The sequence below is a fragment of the Sporisorium graminicola genome, chromosome SGRAM_1, assembly GCF_005498985.1.
Source record: "Sporisorium graminicola strain CBS 10092 chromosome SGRAM_1, whole genome shotgun sequence".
Taxonomy (NCBI): domain Eukaryota; kingdom Fungi; phylum Basidiomycota; class Ustilaginomycetes; order Ustilaginales; family Ustilaginaceae; genus Sporisorium; species Sporisorium graminicola.
In genome coordinates, this window is record NC_043719.1 from 1,797,601 (window position 1) to 1,818,164 (window position 20,564).

The 20,564-nt window shown below is 57.2% G+C and overlaps 8 protein-coding genes across 8 annotated transcripts; 4 read left to right on the forward strand and 4 right to left on the reverse strand.

Moving 5' to 3' along the window:
- Positions 1–2: 2 nt before the first annotated feature.
- Positions 3–984, forward strand: EX895_000657 (uncharacterized protein; the record flags this gene model as incomplete). The annotated part of the gene is made up of 2 exons (XM_029881258.1): positions 3–282; positions 380–984. 2 exons carry the CDS (start codon positions 3–5, stop codon positions 982–984), a joined length of 885 nt encoding a protein of 294 aa, XP_029742644.1.
- Positions 985–1,124: 140 nt separating this feature from the next.
- On the reverse strand, positions 1,125–2,960 carry EX895_000658 (uncharacterized protein; the record flags this gene model as incomplete). Its single annotated transcript, XM_029881259.1, has 1 exon — positions 1,125–2,960. One exon carries the CDS (start codon positions 2,958–2,960, stop codon positions 1,125–1,127), a length of 1,836 nt encoding a protein of 611 aa, XP_029742645.1.
- A 708-nt stretch (positions 2,961–3,668) lies between these two features.
- EX895_000659 (uncharacterized protein) lies at positions 3,669–5,030 on the reverse strand (the record flags this gene model as incomplete). The annotated part of the gene is made up of 1 exon (XM_029881260.1): positions 3,669–5,030. One exon carries the CDS (start codon positions 5,028–5,030, stop codon positions 3,669–3,671), a length of 1,362 nt encoding a protein of 453 aa, XP_029742646.1.
- Positions 5,031–5,813: 783 nt separating this feature from the next.
- Positions 5,814–6,797, forward strand: EX895_000660 (uncharacterized protein; the record flags this gene model as incomplete). The annotated part of the gene is made up of 1 exon (XM_029881261.1): positions 5,814–6,797. One exon carries the CDS (start codon positions 5,814–5,816, stop codon positions 6,795–6,797), a length of 984 nt encoding a protein of 327 aa, XP_029742647.1.
- Positions 6,798–7,815: 1,018 nt separating this feature from the next.
- EX895_000661 (uncharacterized protein) lies at positions 7,816–8,877 on the forward strand (the record flags this gene model as incomplete). Its single annotated transcript, XM_029881262.1, has 1 exon — positions 7,816–8,877. One exon carries the CDS (start codon positions 7,816–7,818, stop codon positions 8,875–8,877), a length of 1,062 nt encoding a protein of 353 aa, XP_029742648.1.
- Positions 8,878–9,020: 143 nt separating this feature from the next.
- EX895_000662 (uncharacterized protein) lies at positions 9,021–11,303 on the reverse strand (the record flags this gene model as incomplete). Its single annotated transcript, XM_029881263.1, has 1 exon — positions 9,021–11,303. One exon carries the CDS (start codon positions 11,301–11,303, stop codon positions 9,021–9,023), a length of 2,283 nt encoding a protein of 760 aa, XP_029742649.1.
- A 3,075-nt stretch (positions 11,304–14,378) lies between these two features.
- Positions 14,379–18,023, forward strand: EX895_000663 (uncharacterized protein; the record flags this gene model as incomplete). The annotated part of the gene is made up of 1 exon (XM_029881264.1): positions 14,379–18,023. The coding sequence occupies one exon, from the start codon at positions 14,379–14,381 to the stop codon at positions 18,021–18,023; it is 3,645 nt and encodes a 1,214-aa protein (XP_029742650.1).
- Positions 18,024–18,288: 265 nt separating this feature from the next.
- Positions 18,289–19,575, reverse strand: EX895_000664 (uncharacterized protein; the record flags this gene model as incomplete). The annotated part of the gene is made up of 1 exon (XM_029881265.1): positions 18,289–19,575. One exon carries the CDS (start codon positions 19,573–19,575, stop codon positions 18,289–18,291), a length of 1,287 nt encoding a protein of 428 aa, XP_029742651.1.
- Between the last annotated feature and the right edge of the window lie 989 nt (positions 19,576–20,564).

A 20,564-nucleotide genomic window follows, 5' to 3' on the forward strand; every position in this document is an offset into this window, starting at 1 on the left:
CTATGTCCGGCCAGTTCAGCCAGCACCAACTGCGAGACGGCGTCGTGCTGCCACATGTGCTCAACAAAGCTCCTCAGGGTACCAAGGCCCACGTTCTCAACTTGGGCTACCTTCAAGCGGATGCTGGATGGTTCAAACGCGGAGGAAATTCGTCGTTCATGAGCAATCCGAAGGGTCCGGAGGTGCACGAACGGCGTGATTTGATCATGTACTCCGTGCTCATCGAGCATCCCACCGAAGGACTCATTCTGTGGGAGACTGGCTCCGGACGCGATTATGACAGTACGTCTGCATTGGACGGCTTGTTGACTGAAGTAGTGGTACGTTGACTGACACATCTGCTGACGAATCATCTTTGCTTGCATTCTTCGCCCTACAGAGGTCTGGGGTGCCCCCTTGAACGACATCTTCGCGAAATCGAGGTATGATCCGGAGCACGAGCTGGAAGCAGCCATCGCCAAAACCGGCCACAAGATCAAAGACATTAAACAAGTCATCATCGGCCACCTCCACCTCGATCACGCCGGCGGCCTGGAACACTTCCGCAAGACCGACGTCCCCATCTGGGTGCACGAGCGGGAACTCAAAGGGGCCTTCTTCAGCTGTGCCACGGGCGCCGATCGTGGCGTCTACCTGCCGCACTACCTCTCGCTCGACGAGCTCAACTGGAAATGCTTTGACGACCGCTCCATCGACTTTGCCCAGGGCATCACGCTCCACCACCTCCCCGGCCACACCGACGGCCTTATTGGCTTGCAGCTCAACTTGGAGAATGACGGAACGTTCTTCTTCGTCAGCGATCATGCGCACATCATGGAAAACTACAACCCGGGCATTCCGCAGGGCTGGCTGGCGCGAGACCACCCGGCTTGGTTCAATTCCAACCAAAGGCTGCAGAGGCTCGAAAAGACGACGGGTGGCAAGGTGGTGCCGGGGCATGATCTCGAGACCGTGGAGCCGCTGTTGGGCAGGGTGCTGACGTGAGCTGAGGCGCCAAGATTCAAGGGGTGCAGGTTCTCATGTTCCATAACTAGTGTCATCGTGATGCCGAAAAGCAATGATGAAAAACGTTCACATGACGAGCAAACAGTGAGGGACGCTATGTTACAGACGAGTGCGGGGCATCAGGGCCTTGTCCGCAGACTCGAGCCTCCGCTGCCGCCCGGACTCTCGGCTCCATCTTCCACCTTGATCCGCTTGAGATCATTGACAAAGCTCAACCCCCACCAGCTCGCGGTATGCTTCTTGACATACCTGCTCAGCTTCTCAAAGTTCTCCCTGCGCACGTTGGCCGGCATGGTGAGCGCCTCGTGAATCGCGTCCGACACTGCGAAGGCGTCCCAAGGGTTGCAGATGAGCGAGCCGTTGAGCGACTGTGCTGCGCCGGCGAACTCGGAAAGGATCATGACACCTGCACGCTGCTGTTGACAGGCGATGTATTCGTAAGAAACGAGGTTCATGCCATCACGCGTCGAGGTGACCAGGCATGCATCGCTGATGGCGTAGAGCGCACAGAGCTCGTCGAAGCTCACAGAGCGGTGCAAGAAGTGGATGGGCATCGACTCGACCGTGCCGAATCGACCGTTGATGCGTCCCACCGCCTCGTTGACCGTCGCCCGCAGGTTCTGATACTCTTCCACATCCTGGCGCGACGGAACGGCGACTTGCACCAGCACCACTTTGCCCACCCATTCAGGGTGGTCCTGCAAGAACGTCTCGAGCGCATGCAGCTTCTGCGGCACACCCTTGATGTAGTCGAGTCGATCGACGCCGACAATGATCTTGACCCCCTCGAAGCGACGCTGCAGACTCTTGATACGCTCCTTGACGCTCTCGCGTTCAAGACCGTCTTCGAACTGGCTGGGCTCGATACCGATCGGGTAAGTTCCGACGTGGACGTAGCGGCCTTCGAATTCGGCACCGTTGGGCATGGTGGGAAGGCCCAAGATGCGCGTGCACGACGAGAGGAAGTGACGCGCGTAGTCGTACGTGTGGAAGCCGATGAGGTCGCAGTGGAGGATGCCGAGGAGAATCTCGCGACGCACAGGGAGGATGCGGTAGATCTCGGACGAGGGGAAGGGCGTGTGAAGGAAGAAGCCGATCTTGATCGAACCTCGACCGCTGGAGCCGTCGCTGGTGCCCAGACCGCGGCCGGTGGTGTTGCTGTTGTTGCGGTAGGCGGCATCGCGGCCTTCGTAGTCGCTGTCGTTGCCGTCATCGCCGCGCCTTGGCGGAGAGCTGGGACGGCCACCACGCAACGAGTCGTAGGCCGAAGGAGCGGCAAGCAGATCGTCATCTTGAAGCTGTAGTGTACCGTCGACACCATTTCGAACGTGTTCAAGTTCGCGCTGCGAGGTAGCCCCCTGCTGCTCGCTCCCCTCGATAAGCGTCCTGAGCATCAAGGGGAGAAGCATGAGATGGTAGTCTTGCACCCACACCATGTCACCTTGCCTGACGATGCTGCGAACCTTCTCGGCAAAGCGCAGGTTGGCCTCTCGGTAGGCCAGCCAATTGGTCTCGTCAAAGTTCATCTCGCCCGGGTGGTAGTGGAAGAGCGGCCACAGGATCGAGTTGGAGAAGCCGTTGTAGTGGCGGTCGGCAATCTCGTCCGAGATCCAAACGGGCTGGCAGCTATACTCTTCGCGAAGGCGCTTCTCGATGTACTCTTCATCCTTGGGGGGTACAGAGAGACCTGGCCAGCCGATCCAGGTGAAGTTCATGGTCTTTTTGCATCCTGAAAGCGCCGAGACGAGGCCGCCGGAGGAGAGGCTGAATGTGTAGCCGCCTGGCACGGAGGGGTCGACCTTGATGGTGACGGGAAGGCGGTTGGAGACGACGATGAGCGAGGCGCCCTCCATGGTCGGTCCGGATTTGCAGAGGTCCTCGATGGACTTTTGCTGGGCAGCAGTGACGGGGTCACTCGGGAAGGAGCCCTGCTGTTGTGAAGAGGACGATGCCATTTTCGAAGCTTGACTGGGGGTGTTGGATGCTGGGTGGAGGCTGCTCTCGACGCCCAGCTCTGTTCTACAGCTGGATCAAGGAGCGGCGACGAGCGAGTGGAGAGGTAGGAGTTCACACTGAGAGACGGTGTAGTTAGAGGCGGAGGAGCAGGAGGAAGGAAGTCCAACTTTGCAAGGGCTTTGACGAGGTTGATAGGGAAGAAAATGCGGCAGCGATGAATCAGGGCCCGGCGCTGCTGCAGGTCGTGACTAATATCGGAAACCGACGTGACGTGCAGACCGTGTGCAACACGATCTCGGCGAGTTAGAAGTGTGTGGTCCAACCGGCTGCGATGCTGCTGTCGCCTGCTAGGTTTCTGCGTTGTTCGAGATGGTTGAGCTGGATCAAGTCTGTCGCTTTATCGCTGTTGATACGACGCTGTTCGATGCTCTGTTTCTCTGTGTGGAGAAATGGGTTCGATGAATTCACGAGAACTTTCTCTCTGGATTTCTCAGGCTCATGCGCATTGAGCGCATTTTCTGTCAGAATTCGAGCCTTGTCGAAAACGTGGCGGCGCACGGCTTCCTCTTGGCGAACTGTCTTCTTCTTCCAACAGAGCAAGTCCTCTCTGGATGCTGGTCGTCGATTCTGCTTCCACGATCTGAGCCGAGTGCATCTCTTTCGTCAATCAATATATTGGCAGGCTATGTACAGAGGAATGTCAAGGCTCATCCACGGAAGAACTTGTTCTCGACAAAGGGCACCTTGGCCACCTCGGCGTCTCGCAACTTCTTTCGGATCTCGACCTTGAGCTTGGTGCCCTTCTTATGCTGGCCGTTCTGCACCAGCGCCATGGCGATGTTCTTGCCCAAGGTAGGGCTTGGGATACCCGAGGTGACACGACCGACGAGTTCGCCATCGGGAGTGAACAGGTTGGCACCCTCTCGGGCAATGCCACCGTCGATCAAGAGACCGACCCGACGACGAGGTGGACCCTCCTTGAGCTCCTTGAGCACACGCTCGGCACCCAAGAAGTCGGCGGCGGCACGGCGGTCCTTGCCCACGACCCAAGCCAGCGCACCTTCGATAGGGCTGACGGTAGGATCCAGGTCGTGGCCGTACAGGCACATGCCCGCCTCGAGTCGCAGACTGTCTCGCGCTGCAAGACCCGCTAGCTGCACTTCGCTGTCCGAGAGGAATGCTTCGGCAAGTGGCACGGTGTATGCAGGAGGAATCGAGATTTCAAAACCGTCCTCGCCCGTGTAGCCTGCTCGGGCAACGTGGCACTCGACCTTGTCGCCGTTGATGTTGAGCGGCACAAAAGCACTCTTGCCGAAAGTGAGCGTGTTGAGATCAAAGTCGCCCACCAGCTTCTCAAGCACCTTGGCTGCCGTAGGACCCTGCAGAGCGAGCAATCCCCAATCGTCCATGACCTCGTGCTCGACAGCCTCGCCCGTCCACGCATCGAGCTGCTTTTTGAACCACGCTAGGTCGTCGGCGCGGCAACCGGCGTTGGTGACGACGTAGAAGCTGTCGTCGGCGTGCTTGGTGATGATGAGATCGTCCAGGATTCCGCCTTGCTCGGACATCAGCACCGACAGCGTAGACGAGAAGGCAGGCAGAGAGGTCAGCGATGCCGGTGTCAGGTGCTGCAGGAACTTGAGCGCACCAGGGCCCTTGAACTTGTGCTGCACCATGTGGCCTACATCAAAGAGACCTGCGTGAGTACGGACGTGGTGGTGCGAAGCCACCTGACCCACATCGCCGTATGTCAAGGGCATGAGGTAGCCACCGAAGGGGACCATCTTGCCGCCGTTCTTGACGTGGAAATCATACAGGCCCGTCTTGGAGAGCTCATCGGTGAGCGGCGCAGAGGGAGAGCTCATGGCCTCGCCCTTGGTGTCCGAAGCACGCACAGAGCTCGAGTGCAGCTGTCGAAGGCCGGCGAGGACGTTGTGCGAGCTCGTTGCTTGAGCGGCGCGTACCGAAGCCGAGGCTGCGACGCGAGCAGCAAGGTGCCTAGGCAGGGCACTGCGAGTAGCCGTCCTGACCACCGCCGAGGCAGCTGCGACAGACCTTGTTGCCAACATTTGTGATGTCCGGCGGGGTGATGATAGGAGTGGTTGGTGTTCAATAGTAAGGTATGACGGGCAGCGTCGAACCGTTTCGTGGGAGGTGGGTTGTTCATATCCAGTCGTCTGCAAGTGCGGGCGAGCGAGAGCGGAAAAGTCGGCTCGATTGGCACGCTGTGGAGAAGCGGGGCTATCAAGCTCTCTCCAGCTCTCTGTCCCGAAGTTTCGGCTGTTACCTCGACTCACGGTCCATACCGCTCTTCGTCTGTGTTGCGGCCTGAAATCTAAAAAAGATTATTTCGCACTGGACCTGAACTCACTTACTTACTTACCTTTAGAGGAAGGGCGAATTCCCTTTAGAGGAAGGCAGAAAGATCTCCCTTATCGCAGCCCTGGGCTTCCACACGAAAGCGCCGCCTTGCACCCACAGCTGCCGTCTGTAGTCTCTGCGGCCACTCAATGAGAACACACTGACGATGCACTGAGCTCATGGTCCTGCTCACATCCAACCCCACTCTGCCAGAAGAAGACTTCCCAACTGTCGAGCAGAGAAGGATCGGCAGGTCCTAATTGGTGGTGACCTAACAATCTGCATCCTAAAAATCTTCTTCCGGAAGACGGAAAACCAAAACGAAAAGCGAAAGAGAAGAAGCGATTTTCTTTCTTTTTTTTCGTTTTCTTCCTCTTCTTCTCGTTTTCAAAGCAAAGCAGAGAGGGGTTCGTTTTCCTTCTTGGCTTCCACCCAGACACTCACCCGTCTCACCCTCCCGCGATCACCCACAGTACACGGTATTGCTGGTCATGCCGCACAAAAGAGCAAAGCACTCGGATCGTGTGGCCAAACGCTTCTCGTTGGGCCAGGACCTCGCACCTGGCGCTGATGACGGCTTCTTCTCCGAGATGCCCAAGGGCGCCATGCGCATCCTACAAGGCGCCAAGGTCCAAGAAGCGTATCGGGAAAAGCTGCAAGCTAAAAAGAAGGCTCAACAGGAGGCATTGACAAAGGCAAAAGACAAAGCCAAAGCCTCAGATGCCTCTGCAGCCGATACAAACAACGCCACGGCTGCTTCCCAACTCACCATTCGCCCGGGCGAGAAGCTGCGCGATTTCAACGCTCGTGTCGAGCAGGCCATGGCTTCTGACGTCCGTGCTTCTTTCCGCTCGGCGACGCGATCGCAGATCAATGCACGAAAGCGCGAACGTAGAAAGCTTCGCGCGGCAGGCATCGATCCGGATGCTGACCCCGAGAGTCTCGAAGAGCAGGAGTCAGCGCGCAAAGCCAAGGCAGACAAAGCAGCAGCATTGCAGGCCAGCGAGCCTTCCAGTGCGGACCTCAAGCGTCAGCGTCAAGCGATTCAGCAGACCGGCGAGATCAAGGACTTTGCCAAGGCTACTCAGGTCAAGAAAATCAACGATGTCGCTCAGGCTCCTCCTACGCTTACACGTGCACCTCGTGGCGAGTCTGTACAGGCCAAGACGCGGAAGGCCCGCCTCATGGCCAAGATCACAGGCAACGACGAGGACGAGGCCGAACGCAAAGTCAAGCAGGCTGAAATGGACCGACAAAAGGGACGTGTGCCAGCGAAGCTCGGCGCAGCAGCGAGCTCTTCATCGGTTGCTGGTAAGAAGCGAAAGTCTGGTGCTCAGGCTGAAACAGCCTCAGAGCCCAGCATGGCTCGACAGCGTGTGCTCGAAGAAGAGCGCGAACGAGCCATCAAGTCCTACCGACAGATCAAAGAGAAGAAGATCCAGGCCAACGAAGCGAAGCGCCTCAAGAAGGTGTGACGACCGGCAACACGGACTTCCCAACATCCTACTTAGTCAAGACTCAAATCTCAACCATACCCGGATCCTCGCCATCCACCAGCATATTTCAACTGTACAACATAATCCAGCATTCGTCTCACCATTGCGAGTCTGCAGGCCTTTTCCGCTTGCACTCACGCTACACCCTCTGTATTGTGTCCTTGTGTGTGAATTCCAGCATCCCTCTCTTCTTCCCTGCCCTGCCCTTCCCTGTCCCCGCCCCTGCCTTCCCCACTTCTCCTCCATCGTCGGAGCGCAGCTTCCAAAACCCCCGCTTGTATTCCTTATCCCAAAAGAAGAAGGCTCTCTGGAGCACTGCGTCTTTTGGCATAATAATCGAGCGAAGATTAACCGTTCTTTCACGAGAACACCAGAGACTAGATACCTCTGGCGTGGAGGCCTTCTTTCGCTATCAGCCGAAGATGTTCAAAACGAACGTCAATGATGGACGATAGATAGTAGTTCGCCTACAACTTTTGCTGCAGAGCCTCGCCTTGTTCACCCGTCTCCTCTCCGGTCGATAGTTTTCCTTCTTAATATTGAAAATGGTTGCCTTGCGCTTACTGTAGGAGCAAAAGCAGTCTTCGATGAAATGAAAGAAAGAGTGCAAGCCATCATCAATACGAGTAGAACAATATTCGAGCCGCCACTTCGGGAACCGGCACAGACCGTGTTGGCCAGCCACTGTAATAAGCTTGTCTTTGAACAAGCGTGGTCGAGCCATTTCTCAAAAAAAAACCCCTCCGCGATATATGGAACGCAGTCTTCCGAACACGGTGACACTCCGCCCGGAGCTCGGGTCACCGTTCGGGTCCTCTTACAGCCGTCGTCAGGCTGAGATCTTTCCCTCCTCACCTCGATGTACCTTGCTCAGCGCCACTGCCGTCGTTTGCTATCGTCACTTTTGCTTGCTCAACACCAGCAGCAGCGCGTTGTCCTTACATTGCCGCTCCTGGTCTCATCTTCGAACAGCGTCTCGCACCGCACTTCTTCCACAATGTCGGCTCAAGACTCGTCTGCACAGCCCAAGCTTGGCCTTCACGCTGCCGACGTGATCGATTACTCCGAGGCCGCACGCTCGCTTTCGGGCTACAAGGATACGCTGCGACAGCCTTATCCTCCTATCGAGCCGTTCGAGACGGGCCGTCTTGCCGTCGATGAGCGACACACGATCTACTACGAGTGGAGCGGCAACAAGGACGGCTACCCCATCGTCTGTCTGCACGGTGGACCGGGTGGAGGAATCTGGTCCGAGGAGCGACGCTGGTTCGATCCTTCGCACTACCGCATTCTTTCGTTCGACCAGCGTGGTGCGGGCAAGAGCACGCCCCATGCTGACCTGGTCGACAACACCACCTGGCATCTCGTGGGCGACGTTGAAAAGCTGCGCGAGAAGTTCGGCATCTCCAAATGGCACGTCTTCGGCGGCTCGTGGGGATCGACGCTCTCGCTCGCCTACGCCCAAACCCACCCAGACCGCGTCACCGCCCTTATCCTCCGCGGCATCTTCACACTCCGAAAGAGCGAGCTCCGGTTCTTCTATCAGGAGGGCGCTAGCCACCTCTTCCCCGAACAATGGGACATATACAGGGACGGAATCCCACCCAACGAACGCGACGATTTCATCAAAGCCTACCACAAACGCCTCACCTCGGACGATGCCGCCGTGCGCCTTGACGCTGCGCGCCGCTGGAGCACCTGGGAGAACTCCACGTCGAAACTCTACATTGACGCCAAGAACCTCGCCAAGGGTGAAGACGACGACTGGGCCCTGGCTTTCGCGCGCATCGAAAACCACTTTTTCATCAACCAAGGCTGGATGCAGGACGGCCAGCTGCTGCAGAGCGAGAATGTCGACAAGATCAGGCACATTCCCGCGACAATCGTACAGGGGAGGTATGATACCGTCTGCCCCGCGACCACCGCTTGGGAGCTGCACAAGGTATGGCCCGAGGCCGAGTTTCATATGGTCCCAGATGCGGGTCATTCGGCGAAAGAGCCCGGTCTCACCGACAGGCTGGTCAGGGCGACTGACAAGTATCGTGAGATCAAAGGTTAGAGGTCGGTGCGACTCTGTTGAGCCACGTGCACTCGCTGCGTCGAGCTGACACGCTCAGACTCGAAATGTACATCGTCGTAGCCTGTAGAACTGGTGTGATTTGATTGTGTCATAGCAGTGAAAGCTCATGTGAGTTTAGACGTTCAGACATCTATACCAAGCTTCCTCAAGCGATCCAGCCGATCCGCCTCCCTATCGTAGTGCAGCTTTCGCATCTCGTTCCTCTGCTCCGGCGTCAACAGGGCCCAATCCGCCTCGCCCACCTCGTCCAACTGCAGACTTGAGTCCAACAGCACACTCAACCGATCCGCCAGCTTCTTGATCGCCAGCACCTCATCCCCTCCCACCCTCAACCCCATCCTGAACAGATCCGTCTCACTCACTTTCCTCCTCCCGTCTTTGGATACCACCACCAGACCACCTCCGTGGTGCGATGGTGCGCTGGACGAGGAAGAGGAGGCGACACCGAGGATCATCTCGATGGCAGCATTGCGGTAGAGGTCGGTGGGGAGCGCGTCGAGCGACATGATGGCGCGTTCGAGGGATGGTGGCTTGTGGCCGTTGGGGTGGAGAGGTGTGCAGGGAGTGAGCACCGACCGGATGACAGGATCTTTGGCGATACGGACTAGTTGGGAGGGGAGGAGAGGTTTGGGGTCGTCTCGTCGGAGCGGGTCGAGGAAGATGAGCGGGTCTGGTTCGGGTGGATACTTGAGCTCCGAGAGAGAACGCAGCGTAGGTGAGGTGGGACGGTAGAGAGATGCTCCACCTTGAGCTGCGTTGGCGTCGAATGTCGATGGCTTGATCACCGCCATGCCACCTTGAACTACCGGTTCACTGAGACTCGGCTCTTGTGCTAGCACCGACAATGCGTTCGTGTCTGTCTCCGTCGCTTCGGTAGCACCCTTCTCCGGCTGAGCGGCACCGTCGACTTTGGAAGGCAGAACTTGAATCTTTTCCCTCTTCCTCCTTTGCTCTTCTGCCTGTCCCTCTTCGGTCTCGACATGCAGCAGCATGCCGTTATCGACGATGAACCGGATCGCTTGTCCCACGGCATCGACGTGCTTCTCAATTTCATTGCGTAGGAGCTGCCGCAGCAGATCAGGCTGCTCGAACGGATTGGCCGGCGGCGGTCTCGGATGAGGTCGTCGTGCCTGTTTTGCGGGGTGTTGTTGCTGCTGCTGCTGCGCTGATGCGCTCGGGCTTGACTCGTGTCGCTTCTTGCAACGATCGCCATAATTGCAGCGGTTTTGCAGGAAGTGCGTACAGATGGGCCGTCGATCGCGATCATCGCTTGCATGAGCTTGCGTCGCAGCCGCGGTTCGCTCCTCCGAAAGCGAAGTGACCGCTTCTTTCGATGACACTTCTTCTGGCGGCGCATCGTCATCCGCTTCGCTGTCGTTAGCGTCAGGATAAGCGCTTGCTCCGGATGTTGCGTCCGTCTTTTGCCTTTTGTCATCGTGTACAGGAGTTTGTGCCGATTCGCCGACCCGAGGAGCGGGTACGGATGGTAGTGTCTCCTCCCGTGGCCGTTTGCCAAAGGGCTGTGGGCGTGGGCCGTAGATGGCTTCGCTGCGCTTCTGCCTCTCCTCCTTCTCCTTGAGCTTTTGCTCCACCACTTGTTGTGTTGGCCATCGCTTCTTGCGTTGACTAATCCACTCTGCAATGAGTTCCGGCGAGTCGAGCTGGATGTTGAGACCGGAGATGGTGGCGTCTGCAGGCCCATCGAGGGCGCGTCCAGTTTCTCGCGCTTTGCTGGGCTTTGGCTGGTCTGCTTCGGCCACGGCCTCGTCTTCGTCTTCGGAGTCGGAGGAGCTGTCAGAGTCGTCGACGTCAGAACTGCTCGTCTCTAATTCGCCACCATTATCTTCCGAGTTGTTGACGCGGTCGTCCTTGCTACTGTTCGATGTTATGCAGGATGGTCCGCTTGGTCTTGAGGGTAGAGGATGTGGATTCCGCCTTTGTTGTTGACGCAACCGGCGCTGCTGCTCCCTCTGCTCTGCTACCAGCATTGGATCGAGTCGCTTGAGTTCATCGATTCCTCCCTCTGGATAGATTAAGTGGCGGTCTGCTTTGTGGAGCGTGAGGGAAAGCGCAGAGTGTGCGCGAAAAGGGCATCGGTACGGTAACGTCGTCGGGTCTGCCGATGAAGAGGGCGGGCTGTCGTCCACATGATCACAGCAGAACGAGCCTGTAGGAGTGGTCGTAGTCGCAACATTTGAAGTGCTGCGATGCTGTCTCGAGGCATAGCCGGAGTCGCGAGGCTGGCGATGCTGCGCGAAAGTTCCTCTCCCGCGCGAGCCAGAGTGACCGTGTCCACCACCACCCCTACCTCGACCACGTCCAGCACCGCCTCTTCCGCTGCCCGGTCCGCCATTATCCCCGCCACCACCACGATGATGACCTCGACCAGGTGTCCAGCTAGACATCGTTTGTCAGATGGGAATAGCTAAGATTTCAACACCTCGAATCTGAGAGAAATAGTGGGTGAAAGGAAGCAAGATGGTCAAATCTCCGCTTCTATTCCCAAAATTTTGTGAGAAGCGTTAAAAAAGGGTCTTCCGATTGCCGATTTTTTTTTGTGAATTGCCGACCTCAAAGCTTCGTGCATGAAGTGGAGTTCCTGCGTCGTGTCGGTGCGAACGCTCAACGGCTTATCTATCGCCGATGAACATACCGTCATCTCGAGTTTCCTGCTACTGTTTGCAGCATCATCATCGCTTGCGGTCTGGCGGTCGATTCGTGGAAGCAGTGCCCTTCGAGGTAGCATACAAAGGGGCCGCATACTGTGCGACGAACGTGCTGCTGAATCGAGTGACGAGCGCTTTTTGACAGCGACCGCCAGCCACATTCGAAACCAAAAAACGTCTCCGCAAATTGCGCGCGCAGCCCTCTCTGCAGCCGAAACAAAGAAGGTTGCGTGTGCTTGGACCCTGGTTGAAGAGGGCGACTGTCGACTGAAAGGCAGCTTGCTCGCCCTTTCTTCTGGAGGCAGGCGATTCGACCGACTCAGCCTCTTCTTTTCGCAAATCATCACCTGTCGCTTCTCAAGCGACGACCTGAAGACACTCTCCCCACCCTTTCGCTCACTCGATGTCATCACAAACAACCTTCGTATAATCACATTGACTCAGCGCACCACACGCGGCGCAGAAGACGCACCCACCGCTCGCAACAGAGTTTGCGGTATTCCCGCATCCCGACATTGTTTCCCTCTGCGTACGCCCGCTTAATTTCCTCAGAAAGCTCACAGACCTCATCAGGCCTTCTGGGTCAGTCGAGAAGCACTCCATTGATCGAAAGCAGGACTCAGCCAAGGCGGCTTGGTCGAAGAGTGCTCGAGATTATATCGGCTCGTTCGTTGCTTGCTCGCTTCCTTGCACTCCACCACTCTGATATCCAGCTTCGAAGCTGTCCTTCAGATACCTCGAAACAATCGTGCCCTACTCATCCTGCTTCCACAACCGAGTGTATGCTATCGTCTTGGCCGCTCTCCTCGATCTCAGACAGCGCGATCGTCGTCCAGGGACCATCGCTCCGTCATGGTCTCCACGACCCGCCGACAGGCGGCTGCGGCTGCGGCTGAAGCTCGATCCCCATCGGCCCCGTCTTCTTCAGCTACCAAGTCGAAGAGCACCGCCAACACTAGCAGCAAGTCGACCACTGTCCCTCAGGCTAACGTAGATTCTCCGCCTCCGACTCTGACTATCTCCGCGCAGCAGGAGTTGAAGGAAGGTAAAACCTCTGCCGCCAAGCTAGAGCCTCTTGCGGGTGTACCCACCATCCCGCTCTTCGACTTTGATCTTCCACTCGAGCTCGACACTCCGTATGGTTCGCGCATCTCAGCGTTCAATCCCGCACCCTATAACTCTCTACGAGTCAAGCTCGAGCAATGGTTTCCTGATCTCTTGCGCTCACAAGCCAATCAACACAAAGATGATTCGCAGCAATTTACGAACGACGTCAGCCACGACAGCAGGGTCGAAAGAAAGAACACCGGCGCCAAAACCGAGGCTGACAAGGCTCCTTCCTCGTCGTCCGAGAAGTACTTCAAAACCAAGCAGTCCAAGCGCAAGGGTAAGGAAAAGGCCCAAGAATCAGACTGCATCCACCTCGAGGTCGAATTCGTTCCCGAAAAGGTCACCGAACTACATCTACAACTGCCCCGTACATCGTCGGGCTGGACCGGTAGCTTTCCTGTGAAGCCGTACCTTGCTTATGCAGTCGTAGCGCTTGCTCCTCCGGACTATGCACCACAGCCGTTTGATCGGAAAACCAAAAAGGCCACCACCAAAGTCGAAGATGCGGCAAGCGATGAGGACCTGCCCATGCCCGACGACGAGCAGGACGATCCAGAAACCTTGCTGCTAGGATACCTCGTCCCTTCGGCTTTGAAAGACAACGCCCATCCTTTGGCTCACGTCGAAGCCAGTCTAGCATCCAAGGAGTGGATTCAGCTCTACGGTGAAGTCACGTTAGTTCCGCCTTTTTTGCCCCCCGAATCTGAAGTCTTTGGACCAGCGGCTTTCGAAGCATCGCACAAGCGTGTCCCCACCACTTTGGCATCGAAAGCGGAGCCCGGCTCCGGCGCTATGTTTGTCGCCCCGCTCAGTAACACTATGCCTGACCCCGACTCTATTCGGTGCTTTTCTCGGGATTCAGACACACCTTCTACGCGCCTGCTCGGTGTCCTCAGTGTCCAGGTTGGTCTCGAGTCCGCCGCACTTCAGTACGGCGCCGGTGACGAGCACGTCGATGGCTTCGTCGCATCCAACGCCGACCTTAAGAACACAGCGGCAGAGGGCTCGCTGGGCTTGGCCCGGGCACTTCGCCAGGCCATCCCTTCCATCGTCGATTGGCAGCACAGCTTTATCGAGCTCGACATGAGCGCTCATACCTTCTGGGACCGCAACGAGTCCTTCTACAAGCTGCCACCGAAGCAGTCAACATTGGCGCGCCACCTCGTTCTTGACAAGGTCGAGTCCGTCGATCTACCAGCGTCTTCCCCCTCCAAGCCGCCCAGTAAGAAGCGCAAGAGTTCCTCGAATGCACCCAGGGCCTCACTCTTGATCGTTCCGTCACCCATCGTCAGTGACGACGACGAAGACTATCGACGCGGAACGGCCAACGGATGCTTTTGTGAATCTTGCAGGCAAGGTCGATCCGCGAATGCACCTCCTCGACCGGCTGATCCACCTCGTCCCAAACTCGACGCTCTGCCGCTGGGAGAGCACATCTCGAGTACGGATTCGAGGCTCGGTGATATTCACGACCCCAAGTTCTTGCCGCTTGACCTGAACGTTGCGAGTCTGCTCGAGGCATGCCGCCCACCCTCAGATGGGCCCAAGGTCTACCCGCCCGCTGATGTAATTCCCACTCCTTTGCTAGGCTATCAAGCACGATGTCTAGCATGGATGGTCAAGAGGGAAACCGTGGTCGACGAGGATGTTGGGCACCTAATGCCCAATTGGTTCCCATTGCGATGCAAATCAGCTGCTTACATCATGCAAAGGCGCCTTCAGTTGGAAGCCGAACGAGAGGCGCTACTCGATGCCATGCGACGTAATTTGTCGCGGTCGCGTCGCACCGCCAATGTCAAAGCTGCTCAAGCTACCTCTGTCGCAGAGAACAACGATGCGCAAACTAGCACTTCAATAATGGCGCACGTCTCGCTGAAGAGGGAGCCTTTCATTGATCCAGCCGACCAGGTCTTCTACTTTGATCAGGTGTCAGGCCTGCTAAGTCTCCGTCGCTTCTTGGGCCGTCGGAGCGAGCCCGGAGGAGCGCTCTGCGAATCAATGGGCCTTGGAAAGACGCTCGAAAGCCTGTCTCTCATTGCAGCTCATCCTCGCCCTGACAATCCCAGCCTCTTAGCGTACGACACTTCGCGTAGCGCCCGCATGATCGCAGAGATGCAGCCCTCGGAGCGGCCGTTCGTGTCGCGGGCCACGTTGGTCGTGTGTCCCGCTGCGTTGGTAGAGCAGTGGATGGACGAGATCCACAAGCATTTCCGCAGCCGCAGCACGCTTCTTCAACCGACAGCAGTCAGTACAGCCGCTCCCAACCAGCAGCCGGGAGTAACTCGGTATCGACATGCCGACTTTGCCTGGGACAACCGTTCACGACGCAGGGATGTTCGAGCACTTGCCAAGAGCAGACTTGTCGAACCAGACATTGTCGTCACCACGTACGAGGAGTTGGCCTTCCAGCTCGCCGAGAGCCATCGAGCGTCTCACAGCGATGATCAAGTGCGCACGCCTCTGCTTGAAGTGCTTTTCTGGCGCATCCTCTTGGACGAGGCACAGATCGTCGCCGGCGCATCAGGCAAGGCAACCAACATGGTCCACGAGCTTTGGCGCAGCAATTGCTGGATGGTCACAGGCACGCCAGTGACCAAAGGTATCGGCGATATCCAAGGCATATTTGCGTTCTTGGACCACGACCCATTTGCGGCGCCTCGCTTCTTCCGCGAAATACTCCAACAACCTTTCAGTCGAGGTTGCGTAGAGGGAATCCGCCGGCTACGTGCCATCCTGCCGCGCTTCGTCTGGAGACACACGCAGGCGCACGTCGAGGATGAGATTGTCCTTCCCCCTTGCAAGAGCGAGGTGCTGGAGCTACCTCTTAGGCACATCGAGAGGCTCTTCTACGACAAAGAGGTCGGCAAGTATCGTGAATCGTACACCAAGCAGGCCGTGCGAGGGGTAGCCAATGTGGCTCAGCCGACGTTTCTCGTCCATCTCCGCCAACTGCTCAGCCACCCTCAGGTCGCCGACGAGCTCATGTACTCTCACAACTACTCTCGGTTGTCCTTCGCCGAGCTGTTTCACCGCTTTTGTCAACAGGCCGAGTCCGAGCTCGACTCGATCCGCATGCAAGTCGTCACTAATACACTGCAGCTCGTTTGGGGCCACGAATTTCGAGAAGCTGAAAAGGACAAGCGACATTGGCGTGGCGGCCCCACCCCCTTCAGTGACTCTGAGAGCATCTGCAAGCTGCTCATTGGAGCGTTGCGAATCGTCACGTTGGCGCTGGATGAGGCTCGTGCCAGCATGGAGGCGTCATCGCAAGATTCACAGCAGGCCACGGAGGCGGACTCCGAGGCTCAAGCAACAGAAGCCCCTGCTCCACATGCACAGGCCGGCGTAGATGCCGATCGCGATTTCAACGGCAATGCAGACAAGGCGGCAGATGCTGGTGATGTTGATGCTACAGCCTCGACATTGGCATCAAGCGCCGCCATAGTCGGACAGCAAGGCTCGGGCTCAGCCGACCCGACAGCGAGGGTGAATCTCACGTGGGAGGAAGCAAACTTCTGGCTGCAGACGCTCCTGGCGAAACATGGCGATCCCGTCGATGGTGACAATGTGGTGGAACAGATCGAACCACCAAGTCGCTGGGACCCCGAACGGCCCACGCGCACTTTTTACGACAAAGAGTTCAAGAATGCCAACGACGCTTCCGTCGACCTCAACGATCCCCGTTACAACCTCGTCGTGCAAGATGCCGGTGCTGAAGACATGGACGTGGAGGAGTATTTGGCGCAGATAGAGGCAGAGCAAAGTGGCAAGCGGGGCAACAGGAGCAGCGGGCCGCGCAAAAAGGTCAAGAGAGATGCCGCCTTCGAGCCGGGCTTGCTCAAGAAGTCACGCCTCCGAGGCAAAGCATCACAGCGACAGACGGCTCGCGTCTGGATGTACAAACCCAAGGAGCGCCTCGAGACGACGCACACGAGGCTCCTTGTTCAGCAGGCAGCCCTTCCGAGCAAGGAGCACGAGGCCGCCTTTTTGCGACAGCAGATGCTCGAACTGGCTGCTGGGACAGGTCTAGATGGCGGCCAGGCGGTTGGCTCGGACGCAGCCGTGGCCGATGCGGGATCCGACTGTCAGATCTGCTACGAGCCCAAGGTGCAGATTGGTGTGCTGCCGTGCTATCACTCCTTCTGCGTCAACTGCATCGACACACTCTGCGAAAAGACACCGCGATCAAGCTACGCGTACGGCTTCGACCGGCCCCGGTGCCCTCAATGTCGTCTCACTTTCACTCGCGAGCAGGTCACGCGGGTTATGGAGCGCGGACGATCTGCCTCGACAGACGGCTTGGAACAAGTGGTTGGCGACTGGAGCGGCAAGATCTCAGGTCTCATCATGGACCTCAAGGCACGTTTGAGTCAAGATTCGACGCACAAAGCAGTTGTGTTCTCGCACTGGCCCAAGATGCTGAACTTTGTTCGTGATGCTTTGGTGCAGAACGAGATTGCGGCGGTGGTGTTCGGCGGCAACGAGGCTAAACAGGCAGAGGCCCTGAGAGCGATCCGAGACGATGATCACGTACATGTAATTCTCGTGCCCTTCCGTGCTAGCGCGGGTGCAGCGGGTCTCACTCTCACCTCGTGCGATCTCGCCTACCTCATGGAGCCGGCTCTCGACGCAGCACTTGAGGCACAAGCGGTGGGGCGCATCCATCGTATCGGTCAACGACGTGAAACCACCATCGTCCGTGTCAAGATGAAGGACACGATCGAAAATGCGGTAATGCGCATCGCTGATGAGCGCTCGCATCGAGGAATGGAGCTTGCCACACACGTCGAGCCTAGGACCAGAGCGGCGACTAAAGCTACTGAGCCCGCGTCGGCTGCTATGTTTGCTGGCGATGCTGCTGCGGCCGAGCAAAGCTCAGTGCCGCCTGGCAGTCGAACAAATGATACCCAGCAACAAGCAGGTCCGTCCACAGGAGTCGATATCAAAGCCAAGGAGCAAGATGTCAAGCATGCTGGGCCTTCGACCACCGACCTACGAGAGCGATCGATCAAGTCTTCGGTGGCAGCCTCGGTTGGAATTGGTCGCGAGTCGGACAATACCAGCCTCACGATGGGTGAAGTGGGTCTCATCCTCGGCTTTGACATTGAAGAGGAGAAACGAAAAGCAAGAGAGCGACGAGAGTCGCTGCTGCAGCGCGCAGGTATATATAATGCGATCCCGAATATTACTGAACGACAACTCGCCTACCTCGAGGAGGAGCTGGCGTGGGTAGAGGAGGAGGATGCCGATTTCCCAATGTCCGACATTGGCCTGGACGATCACTCAGACGCGGACGACGATGACGACGAGATGATGGACGGCAGGGTCGACGTCGAAGTGGTCATTTAGGCGTAGTTCAAGTGCGTGTCCATGTAGGTCACTCTGTCCAAAGCTCACTGTGTTGTAATTGTGCGGTGGTTCTGATCAGATCACTGCCACTTGCACTCACTCACTAGTAAAATTGACATCCATGTTTCAATGTCTTGCTTCGCGAAGGATCAAGTATCAACGTTGCTATGCACTTGTGCGTGCGCGTGACGGCTGCGTCAATTCAAGCTATGGATAGTGTACAGCACAAGCTCGGTGCTTGTGAATGGCGTGAAGGAAGGGTGGCTTAGGTACTCGAAGGAGGTTGGCTCTGCTCCACTGGCTGAGCTGTCTCGCTAGCCTCGAGCTGCTGCTGCTGCTGCTGTAGAGCCAGTTCATCAATCTGTTCCTGCTCGTGGAAGATGGCGCCACCGAGCTTTTCCTCCAGCCACTCTACGGCACCGAGGTCGCAGATGACCTTGTGACGACGAAGCACCTCGTAAGCGTGCAGCTCGCCGGGCTTCTTTTTGTCGTTGCTCGTCTTTGCGAGGTTGTCTCTGTACTCCTCGGTGAGTGCGTCGAGTTCAATGAGCTCTACGCGTGGGAGGTTGTTGGAGGCGAGGACAAAGTTGCGGATGGCCTGGCTGTGGTCGAGTCTCTGTTGTTCTTGGTAGATGGGATCCGAAGACGAAGGGCGGGCATCCTTGATGAGGGAGCGGATGGAGGGTTGCGGATTGCGTGGGGCGGTGAGGAAGAGGGCGTCGGACCAGCCTTTGGACCCGAGGAGGCGAGCGAGCGGTCCCGTGGAGCTCGGAGGAGCAATCCAGTCGAAGTTGTCGACGACGTGGAGGTCGCCCTGTCTCCACTTGGACGAGAGGGTGGAGCGCAGGGCAAGCTCGCGAACGCGACGGGGAAGCTTGGTCGAGTGATCGCGTGGACGCGGGCCGTGGGCGACAGCACCACCACGCAGAATCGGATTGGACATGGTTCCGAGACGCGCCTGACCCGAACCCTTTTGCGGTCGCAGCTTCCTCATGGATCCACGCACGTCGGAGCGGCCTTTGGTCGAGGCTGTACCAGAGCGCTGAGCGTCCAGGTAGTAGACGACGGCGCTGTGAATAACGTCCCGACGAGCCGGGGCGTCAAACACGTGTGCCGATAAGGGAACGAAGCTCTTCCCTGACGATGCAGGGGCGGCGGAGGACCCCTTGTGAAGCTTAGATAGTTTGACGTGCACCATAGGTGGCTTGTTGGGTACGGCTACAAGGTCGCCCTCGTCGAAAGGCGGAATCTCGTAACCTTCGCCGTCAAAGTCGAATTCGGAAGCGTGGAGACCATCCTGCTGCTGCTCGATGGATGCGTCTGAAGATGATGCGAAGGCGGGCGACGACGACGAAGAGGCCGTGGAGGAGGAAAAGGAGGATGCCGATGTGGAAGCGTTGTAGATCGAAGCGCTGGTGTGAATCGAGCAAGAGGCATGGCGAGAGACGGAGGGTGCAGCTCGAGCTCGGACGGGCTGTGCGCTGATCGACTGGAGTGCAGCGCGCAGGGAGGCCAAGGAGGCAAGCGCCTTGGAGGATGGTAGCGCAGTCATGGTACCTGCGACGTTGATGCTAAGTAGTCTAATGCTGGGCGGGTGATACAGGGGTAACGATGAACGTGGGGTGACGCTGAGAGAAGCAACGACGAGGTGCCACTCGGGCAACTTGTCGACTTGGTTTCTTCTCAAAAAGCCTTCTTGACGAAAAAATGCCACTTCCGACTTTCGTCGATGCCGCGTGATCAGAGATGGGACAATTCTCCCAATCGAGATCGTAGCTCTTTCGGTTTGTCATAATCGGTGATACTCCATATAATTATAAAGCAGTGTTAAGGCATGCCTTCAACACAGCCCAATTATGCAAATCAATCTAGTCTCGTGACCTCGGCCGAAGTCATTGAAAATAGCTAAACACTGAATTTGAGCCTCGGACGCAAGCCAGACGATCGAAAGTGCTGTGAACCGTGTGTGAGCGCACGACAAATGGCGGTCTCGAGCAGTCGAGAGAGGAGAGCTGAACTAGCAAAGGCTGGCCAGTGGTTGAGAGAGCGTGACTGACTGACTTGATGGCCGAGTGAGAAGAGTGCGGATGAAGGCGAGTTTGAGACTCTTGTGGGAGAGAGGCATGTTCGTCGTTCGAGGTCAGTGAGCCAAGGTCGACGGCGAACACTATCTCCTTCTTCCACCTCTCCGCATCATCAAGAAGGTAGGTACACCCGGTCGCTACTTGATAGCAGCATTCACCAAGCCATCAGACGGATAGGCTAGATCTGTCAGAACGTCCCGACGCTGACCTCTGTCTCGTATAATCTTTTCTTGATCCATTTGCACACGTTCACCACCATTCAACTTTCGACCTGTTCCTCTATCGCCTACCAAACGACCACTGCAACCGACGCTATCATACACCTCGTTTGCATCTTCGCTTTCTTCTCCTTTGATTCGGAACCATTGGTTGCCAAATTACGTTCCAACTCGACCTATTACTGTGGCACTCGCGACACTTTCGACATTTCTGCAACTCAACGACTTGCATTTCTTTT